This window comes from Clupea harengus, chromosome 26, assembly GCF_900700415.2.
Source record: "Clupea harengus chromosome 26, Ch_v2.0.2, whole genome shotgun sequence".
Classification (NCBI taxonomy): Eukaryota; Metazoa; Chordata; class Actinopteri; order Clupeiformes; family Clupeidae; genus Clupea; species Clupea harengus.
Window position 1 is genome coordinate 4,708,700 of NC_045177.1, and position 16,690 is coordinate 4,725,389.

At 48.5% G+C, this 16,690-nt stretch overlaps 1 protein-coding gene across 1 annotated transcript in view; it reads right to left on the minus strand.

Moving 5' to 3' along the window:
* The window catches only part of add3a (adducin 3 (gamma) a), a 52,915-nt gene extending 42,728 nt beyond the window's left edge, over positions 1-10,187 (minus strand). The window contains exons 1-2 of the mRNA XM_031563600.2: positions 9,838-10,187; positions 3,905-4,233 (exon numbers count right to left, since the gene is read on the minus strand). Coding sequence (XP_031419460.1) covers positions 3,905-4,120 — 216 coding nt within the window. The 5' untranslated portion in view covers positions 4,121-4,233; positions 9,838-10,187. The remainder of the gene's footprint in view (positions 1-3,904; positions 4,234-9,837) is intronic.
* Between the last annotated feature and the right edge of the window lie 6,503 nt (positions 10,188-16,690).

Here is a 16,690-nt window from a genome sequence, read left to right on the forward strand (position 1 = left end):
CTTTAGTACAAATAACTGTCTAATTTTCTTGTCAGTGTTTATACTTGTAGTGCATTTCATACAACTACAGACAGCAGGTATACACTCTCATGTACACGGCTTTCTTTGTTAGACCACACCTCGATCTGCCACTGCAGTGTTCAATAAGCTTATCGTGTGTTGCGTATGTTATTTGATAAGTGCAGCCCAAACACACACACACACACACACACACACACACACACACACACACACACGCGGTGCATGAAAGAGGGCGAAGCAGAGCCAGAAGAAAGGGACGGCAGAAAACAAATACAGTCAAGCCAGCTGTGAGGAAGTGTTGGGTAAACTCAATTGAGCAGAGGGTGACGTTTCAGAGACATCCGGACGCATGTGATAAACTCACCATGGAGAGCGGGAGGGAGACACACACACACACACACACACACACACACACACACACACACACACACACACACTCTCTCTCTAACAGAATCAAAGCATTGTGAAACCATCTGTGGAGACAACGCCATGGGATACATCCGTGCACTGGGCCCTTTCAGGACAGCTTGACGAATCCGTTTTGCCCTCACTGCACTCTCTCACACACACACACACACACACATAACTTGCACATACTCGTACACAAACACCCCGCTCATTCATAGCTGCACGTACAGGAGCACACTCACACACACACCCATCCACCCCGAGCCCAGGTGCAGCTCTGATAGCCCGGCCCCTTGCTGGCGTGAGTGGTGTGGCAAATGGGATTTTTTTGGGAACTGAATTCCGCCGTTAGCCTGTGAGGGGAGGCCAGTTCGTCCACAGCGCGGCCCTCTGTAACTATATTAGTCTGGACTTAAATATAGTGCTCAAGCTTCAGCTCTCTGACAACATGTCATTTAGGGAAATAGAGAGCCTGGCACATAGCACAGAGAGAGGGAGAGGGGGAGAGGGGGAGAGGATGAGGGGGAGAGAGAGAGAGAGAGAGAGAAACTCAGAGAGGGAAACCACGGAGGATGAAAGGGTTTGTTGTTGACTAAGTGGACATGGCATGAAATGCCCTCATGCAGGATTCACACACCTGCTTGTGCTCTCGTTCTGTCTGCCTCCATTTATTATCTCTCTCCTTCTCTCTCACACACACACACACACACACACAGTAGACAGATACTACTCTCAACTCACATTAAGGTTGAGGGACCCCTCTCTCTTACACACAAACACACACAGATACTACTCTCCGAGAACAAAAAGGTGACACATCTGGCAAAGAATGCATCTCTATCCACCGTCACTGCCACACACACACACACTACTCTCAACTCACATTAAGGTTGAGGGACCCCTCTCTCTTACACACAAACACACACAGATACTACTCTCCGAGAACAAAAAGGTGACACATCTGGCAAAGAATGCATCTCTATCCACCGTCACTGCCACACACACACACACACACACACACACACACACACACACACACACACACACACACACACACACACACACACACACACACACACACACACACACACACACAGCCCTGAGCAGGTGTTTGGCTCCCGGCTGCAGAGGCAGTTGGTACTTGGCTGGCCTGCATCTCACAGCTCACATTCAGCTCTGTGGGGGCAGAAGGCCATGGTCGTGATGTCCCCTAACTCACCGGGCACCTGTCCACCTTACATACCCTCACCACGCTCACGCCAGGGCTATCTATCAATACGTACGAGCCCGCGGCTTATGTGAGCAGAGCCCTTCACCGTCTCATACACAGAGGCCTGCAGAGTTCCCTGAGAGGGCAAGTATGTGTTACTGTCAATAGTCACGCTCTGAAAGATGTTGACTCACAGTCACACTACTTGGACTGTGGAAAAGTAACTCAACATTTTTGCAATTTGCCATTTTTTGAGGTATGCTTTTAAATAGCAACTACTTTTGGCATAACCTTCAAATACATTCCGATGGAATATGGCCGTGTGAAGGACCGATAAACACAGCTGTCGTTCCTACTCACCGTCCAGGCTATGCACAATGTAGTTCTGTTCTGATCTGTTCTGACCCTTGACCTGTAAGTGGGTCGGCACCACTCAGCGGCCCCCGTTCTTTGAAATGGCACATTCATACGTCTGCAGCAGTCTCTCTCACTCACTCAAGTACGTCTCCGCTGGTGTTGCTGTTATCTATGGAAAGTAAGAGTGAGCTGGTCTCGTATGTGTGAATGTGTGAGGGGCGCCCCCGACACTTCTCCATCACGTATGAGGGAGATCATGTGTTTAGACAGTAATAAGTGTCACACGATTGGGGACAGGCATGTGGATCAAACATGGCTTGTGTAGACGCTTGATGCTCACGTTGGGGCGACTTAAGCCTGACCTTTCTCTCATGCACCAGAGATGCCACAAAGCTGACCTTTGCCCTGACGGAGAGGTCCCACCCTGACCTGTGGCTTGGGTCATGAGGGTGACATTCAACGAGTCAATTGTGAACATGAGCTGCAGGCGAGGCTTGAAATGCTGAAGCACATGCTCATGTTCACTTTGCTAAATCCTGTTACGAGGGGAACTTAATAAAACTTGTGTAATCAAAGGCGCTGCATACATATCGTGTCTTCGTGTCAAACAAGGGATGTAGTATGCGTACACTTTAATGAGATACCAGATTGTAGCTAGGCATTTAATCATGTTTATAGTTACACAGCCGATAGCACTTGGAAGTGTGTGTGTGTGTGTGTGTGTGTGTGTGTGTGTGTAAATGTGTATGTGTGTGTGTGTGTGTGTAAATGTGTATGTGTATGTTGTGTGTGTGTGTGTAAGTGTGTGTGTGTGTGTGTAAATGTGTGTGTGTGTGTGTGTGTATGTAAATGTGTATGTGTGTGTGTGTGTAAATGTGTGTGTGTGTGTGTGTGTGTAAATGTGTATGTGTGTGTGTGTGTGTGTGTGTGTGTGTGTGTCTCATGGGTGTGGCTGGTGGTTGCATTAGAGGCTTGTGGTTTTTGGTGGGGCTTGTGCACGGTTGCCAGTCGCTTGCCACATCCAACTTCTGTTCAGATTTGTGGGTTCCTCTTTCAGATACTCAACACTAGTTTTGGGCGGAGAGCTACTCAATTTCCTTCCTTCCTGGCAAATATCTGGAGGTCTAGTGAGGGTGTGAAATAAATGTTTCTGAATCCACAGCCGTGCCTTTTCAGGCCTGAGGTGTCCAAGAGTCAGCCCTTATCCCTGTTCTGAGGGTTTATATGGAAAAGACAATCCCAAGTTTAAGGTAGAAATGGGATAGCTTTCACACACACACACACACACACACACACACACACACACACACACACACTGAAAATTTCCATAATATGATGGCTGAAACTTCTTCCTGGCTTTTCTCTCCATAGTGCCCAGACGTTATATCTGGATGTTTTAATTTAGCAGAGGTCTTGCACAGCGTGGGAACATCTTCCTCTGGGTCACTGGCTGCACAGCTGAGCCAGTGCCCCATATTACATCTGTTACTGAGTGAGACGAATCTACACTGATGCAGCCAAAACGGACGACAACACTAAACTATAAAAGGAGTTCGGGTACAAATCCGGCAACACCAAGGAGACTAGTCAGCATGTATTTAGAGCATTTTAAATGGACCTAGAGTGGAATTTCTACTCTGTAAAGTGTGTGGAATAAAAAAAAAAAAAACCATCAATCTCTCGATTTCTCTGACGGCTTCTGAACCTTTTTGACATGAGACACAGTGTCGTACGGATTACTTTTACCTGACACATTAACAGATTTCATAAGGGAAAGGAGCTTCTATGTCTCTCTCACACACACTCGCACACACACACACACACACACACACACACACACACACACACACACACACACACACACACACACACACACACAGGACTGCTTGAGCGTTGTTCGTCACTCACCGGGCTCTGGAGGATCTGCGTGACTCTCTTCTTCTGGTCCATCATGTTGAAGTCCTGCCGCAGGTCGGGCGACATGTTGCGCGCGCGCAGGTACTCCGGGTCGTTCTGGTCCACGCGGTCAAAGTAGCGCTCCTTGGGCGGCGGCGCCGAGCCGGGCCTGTCGGTGAGGGGGGCTGGGGGGGTGGTGACCACCTCCTGCGTGGCCTCGGCACTCATGGCTGCTCCTCTCTGCTCCTCTCGGCTCCTCTTGGCTCAGCTGCTCTCGCTCGCTCTCACCCAGGCCAGACGCACAACACCACGCTCACCAAGGACGGCTCACTGGACTACACCTGAGGTGAAAAGGGGGGGGGGAGAGATGGAGGAATACGGGGAGGGAGAGAGTAGGGTGGGGAGGAAGGGGAAGAAAGGAGCATGGAGAGGAATACAGAGAGAGATGGAAAGACAGAGAGTAGAAGAGACACAGAAGGGAGAGAGGGGGAAGTGATGGGAAAGAGACAGAGAGCGGGACACAAGGGATAGAGGTAAACAGAGTGGAGACAGGAGATGGAGATGGAGTGAGACAATAAGAGGGCGAGAGAAAGAGAGGGATGTTGGAGGGAAACACAAAAGAGAGAGAGAAAAAAAAACCTGTTAGCAATGCTGTGTAAACAAACACTAAGCAGCAGGTGACAGCACTGCCCCCTTTCCACACACACACACACACACACACACACACACAGATACACATGCATGCACACACACACACACACACACACACACACACACACACACACACACACACACACACACACACACACACACACACACACACACACACACACACAGGGTGACGGGGAAGCAGATAAGCGTGTGGCTGTCAGATCAGGAAGGGGACGCCCTGACAAACAATCCCTGAGGGAGATCTGCTCATTTGACAGTCAAAACAAACAGCCCCCCCCCCCCCCACTCAGTACTAACAACTGAACCATTTTATGCCCTCACACCCACTCAAATATACTCACACACAGTTAACTTTCCACTCCCAATCAAGCACACAGACACCTACGCACCCACACACACCTACGCACCAACACACAAAGCCATCACTTGTTTTCCCCACGAACACAGATCTGATGTGCGTAAGCTGATAGCATATAAGCTGCGTCGGCAGAAGCACATCTCCCACATGTGACCTGTGGCTCCAACAAACACGGAAACACTACACAAGGATCTTATCACCCATCCCCCCCCCACCCCCACCCCAAGGCCTTTAACCCGCCCCTGCTGCCAAAGGGTGTTTTTGAAGTTCTGTTTGACACTCTGCAGACAGACAGAGGGGTTACATGATGTGTCCACTTTCCAGTGACCAGGAGCGACTGATGTCTTGCCAGCTGTGTGGGGAGGCCGGAGGGTCAGCCAGTGGACTTTGCGCTCGTCGTGTTTGGGCCAGTGTCCTGTTTTTGTGCGGATGCCAAACCATCCGATGCCGTCTCACGCATGTGTGTGTGTGGTGGCGGAGGAGAGGGGAGGGCTGAGGTGTGCTGAGGTGAGGCGAGAGGCATTGTGGGAGATCCATATGGGGTAGGCAGGAGAGAGGTGGGAGGCATTGTGGGAGATCCATATGGGGAAGGCAGGAGAGACTACGCTGAATGGATGGTAAATAGACCGTAGCTACTTCAGTGATAAGGCCAGGATTTACTCCTCAAGAGGACCCCTGACACACACACAACAAAAAAACATTTCACAACACAAACTGTACTGAAGACGCTCTGTGCGACTCACTTCAAGCACACTTTGTTTCATGAGACACCGCAGGAGAGAGAGAGAGAGAGAAAGAGCAGGAGAAAGAGAGAGAGAGCAGGAGAAAGAGAGAGAGAGAGAGCGAGCAGGAGAAAGAGCAAGCGAAGAGTTATGGACAAGGAGAAGAGTAAACAAGAAGACTTGCAGCTGCAACTACAATGAATGTGCTTTTTATAAACTCCAACCGAGTTACCGAGGCTACGGAATGGGGCCTTCACCTTGGCCTCTCGCTCACCCTCACTCTGTCTAGCCATCTCTCTCCCGCTCTCTCTCTTTCTCACTCTCTGTCTTTGGCTGTGGAAAAGGCTTAGCCTTAGCTATCTTCCCCCACGCCATCTTTTGCCATCCCGAGGGTGGGGGTCGGAGGGAGATCTCGTCTCTGCCGTGCCTTGCTAAGCTGCTCATTCAGGTCAAACGCCACTTAAAAGGATGTTTAAGATTAGACACCAGCCAGAACTACCAAAGGGAAAGATAGACTATACTCTACACTGTAATTACAGACAATAAACAACGCACTAGGTAAAAGCGGGGAAGAGATCTTGAGATGGAGGAAAAACAGAGATAGGAGGATAGAGAGTCGTAAGCTACTTACACGGGGACAGGACAGAAAGTTTGTACCGGCCAATTCACAAATGCTATCCTCACTGCACAGTATTACTACTGTACTGTACTGTTCCACTGGCAATACTGTACATGATCTGCATTGCCATCACAACCACTTGCGAGAGAAAGAAAGAAAGAAAGAAAGAAAGAAAGAAAGAGGGAAGAAAGGAGGGGAGCAAGAGAGAAACAGGTGCCTTTAAGCCTGAACCCCCAGTGAGATGAGAGAGAGCTGTGAAATTCACAGATGTATAGCTACAGTTCACAGCAAGTCCTCTGTGTGTCCAGCTGACCAGAAGAAGGCCGGTGGCCAGTTAGATAACAGGCTGACACCCTCACACAGGCTGCATACACGCTCTGATCAGAGCGGAATATTCTAGTGCTTGACAAAAACAGACTGAAAGCTGTGAGAGTGTGACTATGTTTGAGACTGTAAGCTATGTGTGTGTGTGTGTGTGTGTGTGTGTGTGTGAATACCCTCTTTAAAAAAAGGGATGAACCTTAACAGGTTTACTGAGCTGATGTGTCAATAGTGGACAGAATAACACGCATGACCTGCCTATCGAAAAACGGCAAACACTAAACTTTCTGTCCAAATGCAAAACAAGCAGCAGCTCATGCGTACAGATAAAAACAAACTCGCTCAACAAGAAGAGGCCAAAAATGTCATGCACCTGCTACCTTCTGCATGGGCTAAAGAACTGAATGCAACAGGCTTTATCTTCTTTCATCAGCGACAAACAACGACTCGCTTGCTAATATGGAAGGCTGGATCATAGAACTCATGCCAGCACAGCAATCAACTGCATGGAGACATGCAAATCTGACGGTCAGATTTCATGTTGATCTGGAGCCAACATCATCTCCCTATTGATTCCCTGTGTCAATGGCATTGAACCCACCGCCAAAACGCCACCGCAATATTGAGTGCTACAACTCGGATGATGCTGACAAAACAGACACAGTCAGGAATCCAACCACTTGGTGATTTTCAAATTCGGACATTTACCCATGACGGATGAGCAAGCCAATACCATACTTGACTTCAAACGCTAGCTGATTTGCAGAGAAAGCTATTGTTACAGCTTTGCGCAATCTGACGCACATCTGCCTGTATGAACTCGACAGGGAGAACTGGACTTTTTCAGACTTCTCCAGTGCCGATACCATGCTTTCTTTTCCACCGTTCAAGCTGTTGGCCGCCTCCTTCACCTCTGTGTGATTGCAGTCGTGGCTACTGAGTGCAAGCAGCTACAGTTGGACTGATTACCTCCAGGGAGAATGCAAACACTGGAGAATCACGCTAGGATAAAGACTCTATTCTAAAGGCTCAACTGATGCTGAAGCATTAACACCTGAACAAACACCACCAGTGAGTCTTTCATTTTTGGTCCATTCCTTGTTTTTTTTTTTTTACACCAACACAATTAGACTGTAACTCACTCACACTCTCTCACACACACACACACACACGCAACAGAAAAAGGATATTCCGGTCTGAACTGTGGCAGATGGGCAGGTTACATAATCCAATTCTCAAACTCCAGATTACAGAATGGTTTGGCATAGTGTGTGTGTGTGTGTGTGTGTGTGGGGGGGGGTGGGGGGGGGAACAAACACAGGAGTAAATATTTGGATATGCCCAAGCAAGCAACCCCTGGTGCTTTCCAGCTGGTACTTCCTTAAACCAGGAGGATGAGGACACACCAGAAGACATTCACAGTACATTTCCAGTCACTCGGTGCTTGCCTGTCTGAAATACCTCACAGATATTAATGTGCAATGGGCAGCTACTTAATTATCAAGGCTTGGCTCCTACATCTTGAGGCCCTCAAACTGACCACTAAACCATGGCTGTTCTCTGCTAGCGCACCAATCTAAGGCGTCAGGAGTGCGATGAACAACGGTGCTGCCCTGACAGTCTTGCCTGTTTTCCGAACGTATAGTCATATGGGATCCCTAAGGACCAAAAAGCCGTGGCCTTGAGTCACCTTAACGATCTACGGTAGTAACGCATGCAGAATACAGAGTGGATCCCGTGAAAGAAGAGGAAGAGACAGGGAAGATCACTAACGGCAGCAACTGAAAGCCAGGAGGAGAGGCGTGTGGCAGTCTGGGTTTCTTACACATGAGGACTGCTGGCTGAAGGACAAACCTCTGCTTTGGACACGTCAGCTGCTGCGCCCAAACACAGACGATGTGTACAGCAGACCAGCACTTTGGCTTTTGCGGTCTGTCTCCACGGTTCCATCATGTGGGTTATGATGGCACATGGGCTGTGACACTGCGCCTAAGGATCCCTGACCACAGCGGAGGCAGCTGATGAGAGCATCGCTGGGGGTGCTTTAAAGGGTGGCTGTGAGAGATAAGTAAGGGGGGGGGGGGAAGACACACGCAAAAGCAGGGGGGGGGGGGGGGGGGGCGGGAAGACACACGCAAAAGCAGGGGGGGGAGGGGGAGGAGACCGCATGTAACCACCACAGCACCAGAGGACAGTCACAAGATCTCCATGCTGTGGCCAGAGCCCTGTCAATGGCTCATTGTGTGGGAATTCCTTACTGTTAGCCCCATGAAAAGAGGGAAAGTGTCTCTCCCTCTGACTATGCATCTGTGTGTGTGTGTGTGTGTGTGTGTGTGTGTGTGTGTGTGTGTGTGTGTGTGTGTGTGTGGGGGGGGGGGGGGGGGGGGGGGGGGGAAGCGTGACAGACTGACTGGGAAGCCTTGCGGTTCTGGACCTCGGGGGGAATCCAGAAGCAGAGTTGTTTTTGAACTCCAGCTCACATGGCAAAACCCTCCCATCCCAATGGCTAATGTTGCTCTCGCTGCAACGTTTCAATCTCTCCCTTCCCAGAAAACTCCACTCCTTTCCCCTTCCCACTGATAGACGAGAGGACCTCACCCTCTAGCAGACATATACCCCATCCCAGGCCTTGCATTTCTCCTTCAAAGTGGGTGCTGCTTGTCTTTTAGCCCGCAGCCCCTATTTATAGCGAGTAGAGGGGCTCTAGGTCCAGTTTCAAACCCGATGGCAACAAAGCCAGGAAAGAATCCGGGCTAATTATAGCAGTAAATCTACTGCTGTGCACACCGGGGGCGTGTGCTTCGAACACAAAAACGAATGGAGAGTAGATGAAAAATGCAGACGCATCAAGCCAAACAAAAACATTAAACGTGGTGGAACGAGTGCAGTAACAAAACAAAAAAAATCACAGGTGCATATTCGGAATCTGTGCTCTACTGAGGCAGCGCCTGGTAGTAGTCTGGTACAATACGGAGGAGTTGTGGCTCAAGATTCACGGTAACTCCATGTGGGTTATTTGCCCCTCCACGCACACGAGAAAAGCGACACCCATTCTTCAAAAGCGAACCACTCGTTTCTAAAGACTCGTGCTTGAAACGACTGCCATGCTTTGTTAGGACAACAAACACAGCGAGTTGAAATTCAACTATTTGACCACATTAGCATTTTACAGCAAGCCTAGGTTGCGCGTATTAAAAAACACAGCATACGCAAAAGAAAGGCTGTTAACAAACTGACGAACAAAAACACAAACCTGTTCCACAGTCCTGCGTTTATCTCATGAAAGTGACAACAGAGGCTTCAGCCCGGCGCACATTGTTTCTTCGTTCAGTCCAGAACCCTCAAGTTAACTCCGGAGGGAACGGAGAAGCGGGGAAGATTGAAAGCAACACAAACAAACCAAACGATTTACTTCATTTCGCAGTACATCCTATGCGACAACACAGCGGTTGGCAGATAACGGGTTGGCTCCGCTTTCTTTTTCCGCGGCAATTTTCTGTTTTTATCTCGTTCAATCCAGGATACTCTACAGTAGACTCCAGCAGCTGAGAGTGAGCGTGCGTAGAGTGTGCGAGGGAGCGGGAGAGCGCGCGTACTCAACTGGGTGGGTGTGTTTCTATGGCAAAGAGCTGACGAAATCACGTGACTCGCTTAATCCATCCCACTTCAAGAGCGCTCGCTGCAAGCTGTCCAATTACAGGGAAGTTCCCGGGCGAAGCACCACCCCCTGCGTGCCCAAATCAGCCGGATTAAAGGTCAGTGTTTATACTACTTCATGCCTGCCAGCTCCATATTCTCCTGCTCTCACTCTTTGAGAGGATACATGTGTTCAGACATACTATACAGTCAAGATAAGATTTTTTTTAAAAAGATAAACTTAAATACTTGAGTAATCAACCTCAGGTCCTGTTAAAACATTAACAATTTAAAAAAAAATCATCTAGGATTGTAACAATGAGCAAACATGATAACTACACTGCTACTTCTTTATCAATGAGGACAACCTTCCAAACTATTTCACCTGATAACCCATACAAGACCTTTATTGTTTGGTGTGTGCGTGTGTGTGTGTGTGGGTGTGTCATTGCAAACATACTGTAAGTAACAGCTTGGTCTTGGTACACACTGCACACTGACACACACACACACACTGCACACTGGGACACTGCCATTTCCTTCCTGCTGTAATGCAAACCCAATGCTTTGTCTTATCTGTAGGGCATGTGGAGTGTGTGTGTGTGCGTGTGTTTTGAGAGTGTGTGTGTGTGTGTGTGTGTGTGTGTGTGTGTTTTGAGTGTACCATTCAACAGATAGGGTGTGCCCACTCAAACTAAACAATGGCAATGTGCAATCTAGACAGTTGGGTTTTACAATTATTATATACAGTAGCTCAGCAGAAGCGATGGCTGTTTAATGCTGGAACTATACATGATATAGATCACAGTGGGTGTTCGGCAAAAAAAAAAAAATGGACAATAAATTAAATGACGCTAAAGCTCGGCCACAGCAGGGACATGTGGTGGAAGGATAAGCTGCTTTTGAGAGATGAAATGAACGAAGGACAACACTGAGCCGTCAGGCGGTCAGGAAAATGCCATTTGCGTCAGCAGCGTGCACTACCAGGGTGAATGTGCTATGCTAGGGTGAATGTGCTATGCTAGGGTGAGTGTGCTATGCTAGGGTGCTCTGTTACACAGTTCAATGGTGGTGGTGGTGGTGGGGGTGGGTTCTTGACTGTCCTGACCTGAGAAGTGAAGTGTTGTGTCGGCAGATTGTGTCTGAGAAGAAATCCCACAGGCAGCACAGGGGAGAAGGAAAGAATGTGTGTGTGTGTGTGTTTGTTTCAGAGTGTCAGAGATATAGAAGTGACAGTGTGTGTGTGTGTGTGTGTGTGTGTGTGTGTGTGTGTGTGTGTGTGTGTGTGGTAGTAGAGATACTGGAAGTGAATATACATGTTAATGCATTTGAGTGTATTAGCGGATGGTGTGTGTGTGTGTGCACACATATGTTTGTGCACCTGTGGAAGGAGGCTTTGCTGATAGCCAAATCTAAATCTCTGTTATCTGACCTGCAGGCTCACTCACATTTAAATCACACTCCCACTCCACCACACACACACACACACACACACACACACACACACACACACACACACACACTTTCATGCTTATCAAACCACTGACAAACCTATAAACACACACAGACATCTGGTCGTACCGCACCCACACCATAATACAGCGGTGGTAAATCACAGAGGCCGCTCTGCTGACATTCAAATTCACACAGCTCTCTGCCTCCACTCCCCACTGCACTGTGTGAACACTGCAGATCATCTGGCCAAATGACAATCCACTCACCCCTTGGCAGAAGACTGGGGCCTGCAAGTTACACCCCCCGCCCGCCCGCCCCACAAAACTGACCATCTCACTGACACTCATGGGGGGGGCAATGCCAACGCATGTGGCGATAGGGCAGTGCTTTCCGGAACAGTCATTCAGGCTGGCACTAAAGACTGGCACTGGGCTCCGAGACTGAGGGGCTACTGTACTCCTCAGCATTCTGTCTGTTCACCCCCCACACACCCCCCTGCCCCGAGCCAGCCCCAGCTGACACCCATAACACTGTGCCAGGGAGACCACCAACACCCCCCCCCCCCCCCCGCCCCACACCACCCTAAAACAAAAGAAGCCCAGGAGAGGGAGCTGCGATCGATCAGCCCAGCGAGCAAATGCCGCATTTCTGAGATGCGGCAGCCAGTTGGCCGAGGTTACGGCAGCCCAGGGAGCCTCCGAGAAGCTTCAGCCTGGCACACGGCCACCAGAGCAGAGCTGCGCACAGGACCGCTTCAGATACTTCAGTCCTGCTCCCCTCAGGCTCCTGCACGACACGCTTGCCCTGCTTGCCTGCTCTTAGAGATACGAGACCTTGGAATGTGCTTGAGTTCGCTCATGCTCAAAAAGATCATAATTTCTCATCCAGACGTTTTTGAACGCAGCCAATTTGTCTCATCAGTTGACACATTGCTTGTCTTGTCATTTCAAAATTGATACCCTCAAAAAGTTGGAGGCGGTTGCTGAGGAGGGCTTTCAGAACTGAGCAAAAATGTGCATTTAAGCAGTCTTTTTTTTGTTTGGATGAATCTTTCATTTAAATCTTACCTTTAAAAAAAAAAAGCTAACGCTGAAGTTGGCAAATCACACAGCCCTCGCTGACTGATCCAAATCCTTGCTCCTCTCCCCCCCTCTGGCCAAACAACCCAGGGCAGCTTCCAGATATATGTGGTGAGGAGAGGAGTGGATTGGTTCTGATTTAATGGCGTGAGCGAGACCATAAATACAGTTTTCCCTCATGCGTGTACCATACCTCCATTCCCCACTCCTTATCTCTCTCTCTCCCAAGTGCCAATTTCCTCCAAACCCGTTGCCCTTCGCTCTTCCTGGCCCTGATGTTATGGAGAGATAAGGTAAAGTTCAGGAGTACCTGCTTCCATGCATAACAACACTACATCATCCCTCGTGCTGTTCCCACGCCCCGGCTACACTGGCAGGCGGTGCTGTGACGTTTTACACTGATAGGGGTGATGCAAAGGCCTGGGAATGCAAACACTTGACCTCATAAAGAGAGGCCTGCATCTCCTCCTCTTGGCAATAAGAATCGCAGCCGGGGTCGAGACCCGTGTGGGGAGCATCGCTTTCTTCCGGTGCTTTCGTGAAAAATCCAGATCCAGGAAGAAAAGAAAAAAAACCCACATCCATGGAGGGCCCCCCAAATCTGGGTCTTGACTGACTGATTCATTCAAGGTTTTTTTGACAAACATTAGTTTTACAGGTGAGAGTATTTTAGCTAGCTTGGCATTCAATGATATGGCCAAGCTGTGGGTGTGTGTGGGGGGGGCTGCAAAATGTCCCAGAAGGTTGTAAAATCCTGCGAGACATATCGATTTTTACATCAAGCCGTAAAAGTGCCTCTCCTTTTATGTCAGTTTGAGGAGAGGCAGGGCAGGAGACTTTCGCAATACTAAAACGTCTGACCGGCTCAATCCGTTTGACAGGTCTGCACCACACACATTCATACACACCTATATAACCCCAGGAGATGCAGTATCTGAGACAGAAATCTTAAGCCTTTAATCTGCAGAGGACAGAATTGAACATAAAACACTGAGATGCCCAGGTCATTGGGTTAATCTTTAACTAGGAGACGACAAGGTTGCCTCATTCCCCCTGCCCAACAACCGAACAAGTCAGTCTGTGTGTGTGTGTGTGTCTCTGTGTGTCTGTGTGTGTGTGTGTGTGTGTGTCTCTCTCTCTCTGTGTGTGTGTGTGTGTGTGTGTGTGTGTTAGTGTGTGTGTGTCTGTGTGTGTGTGTGTGTTAGTGTGTGTGTGTCTGTGTGTGTGTGTGTGTCTGTGTGTGCGTGTGTCTCTGTGTGTGTGTGTGTCTCTGTGTGTCTGTGTGTGTGTGTGTGTTAGTGTGTGTGTGTGTGTGTGCGCGAGTGTGTATGTGTGTGTCTCTGTGTGTGTGTGTCTGTGTGTGTGTGTCTGTGTGTGTGTGTGTGTGTGTGTGTGTGTCTCTGTGTGTGTGTGTGTGTGTCTCTGTGTGTGTATGTGTGTGTGTGTGTTAGTGTGTGTGTGTGTGTGTCTGTGTGTGTGTGTTTGTCTCTGTGTGTGTCTCTGTGTGTGTGTGTGTGTGTGTGTGTCTCTCTGTGTGTGTGTGTGTGTGTGTGTGAGTGAGTGAGTGAGTGTGTCTGTGTGTGTGTGTGTGTGTGTGTGTGTGTCTCTGTGTGTGTCTCTGTGTGTGTGTGTGTGTGTGAGTGTGTGTGTCTCTGTGTGTGTGTGTGTCTCTGTGTGTGTGTGTGTGTGTGAGTGAGAGAGAGAGAGAAAGAGAGAGATAAGCTGCACAAGTCAGGTTTGGCCATGCAGCTAGAAAGAGCAACTTGAACCTGAGCGTCTCGTTTGCTCGTTCAGGCTAGCTAATTGACAGCACCACACTCAAACACGAAAGAGCGGACTTCCCCTTGTGTGCTCAGGTGCGCACGCCATAGATCTATACTGTAGAAGGCTTAACTGACAACCATTTTGACTGATTAGCAACAGTCTTGGAAAATCCATTGAGGCACCAAAAGATACTACCAGCCCCTGATAGCCACTTGATGAAGGCAGATTTGTGATGGCCGTCATCAGGTCCTGGATGCCTACATTTGGGCCAGGCCTCACACATTCCATATGTGCAGTGAGCATGAGGAATGGAACAGATTAGGGAGAAGGGTTGAGACGTTGTTTTGACCCCTGCTTGTCTCCATCTTGTCTGTATATTGTCTCCATCTGGACGATGACAGATAAGAGATGTGGCATCGCAGCAACCCGTGTAAACAAACAAACTGAAGTCTACCCAATTGGAGATCGAAACAAAACCGGACCCTTTTTTTTTTTTTTTTTTTTTTTTGCAGTTCTGCATTCTTTCTTGTCAAACAGGCTGCCATTGCATAGGGTTCTACTGCACAAGTTATCCTTGTCAGCAACCCCCAGTCCCTTGAACAAAGATTTGAGACCTTGTTGTAATCATATTCTAATTATAGAATTAGGACAACTGTCAGTACCCTTATTCCATTCACTTCCTTACCTTTCACTCAATGTAATGCAGCTGCTAAAACCTCAAACATGACGAACACACGAGGACTACGACGTGAGAACTAGAATGTGAGCGCTGCAGGAACGGCACCTGACCTGGTCAAACGCTCAGTAGGATTTCCCATTTCCTTCTCGAGGTGCCATCTCTGGCAGAAAAGGTCCGGATGCAGCTTGGTGGTGAAGTAAGTGGTGGTGAGCGATGGGACTTGCAGAAGGACATTTATTCAGGGGTCAAACGGAGGTTCTGTTTAAAGGAGTGAGATCAAGGCCTCGTGTAGAGTTAGCTGATGACGAGGTAAGGCCACTTATGAAGCGGCGCCACTTTTTACTGAATGACACCGCTTTCAGTAAATCAGTTACCGGTTTGGACAGCTGAACTAGCTTGGCATACATCTGCACACACACACACACACACACACACACACACACACACAGAGAAAATAGACTCAGGACGTTTTAAAACACTCTTCTCCCACCAAAAGAAACTACTCCCAAAGGTAATCACAGACCTTTAAAATCCCTGCTACCATCATCAGCACATCAAACGTCAAAGAGGGAAGGAAGTCCGGAAACTAACAACTTCTGTTTGTTGTTCCATTTCTGCTTATCTAGATGTGAGCCAACTCCGTTTCCTCCAGGTCAGTGCCTGCTACATTTCCACTTCATTTCCCCCTCACTGTTGCTTTGAATGTCTCCATAACAGTTCACCTCATAAGCAATCTTTCAGTGGAGCAATGGAGGACCAGTGATTCATTGTCAGTGGTTATGTTAGTGGCCAACCCTGACAGATAGGAGCGCACACATGTTACATACCCACAAAGGTGTGTGCGCGCGCACACACACACACACACACACACACACACACACACACACACACACACACACACACACACACACACACACACACAGGTGCTAAATCACTCTGCAGACACCTCAGACTGCCAAAAATGTATCAACCCAACCTGTTTGTGTAGACCATAAAACAGTGCCCATAGGTGATTATGGCAAGGAGTACACTGCTTGGTTCACTGCAGGCCATTTTTAAGTGACGAGAGAAAAGAAAGAAAAAAAAAAAAAAAAAAAAAAAACATACACACCTGGCAAGAACACCTGTGTATAGTTTCGTTTAGTGTTTGTTGTTTTTGTGAGTCACAACCCCACTGTCTTGCACCAGACGTTTCACTGTTCAGAAAGAAACTGTTGAAACACGGCACAACACCATACGACCAAGTGAGGGCAGAACAATTGGATCAATTTACATTCCCAAGATTCTGCCTTCATGTGTGTATGTGTGTGTATGGGCTGCGGAGGGGGGGGCAGTCTAAGAGTCTGAGACCCCGGTATTCCCCCCCAAGGCCGTCACTGGAACGAACCATGAACTCACATAGGCCATCTCAGAGATGGGAGATCTAAGGGAGAGCTATCCTAATGTTGTGCTTTTGCTCTTAAATGCATATTTCTTAATTTCACATTCCATCT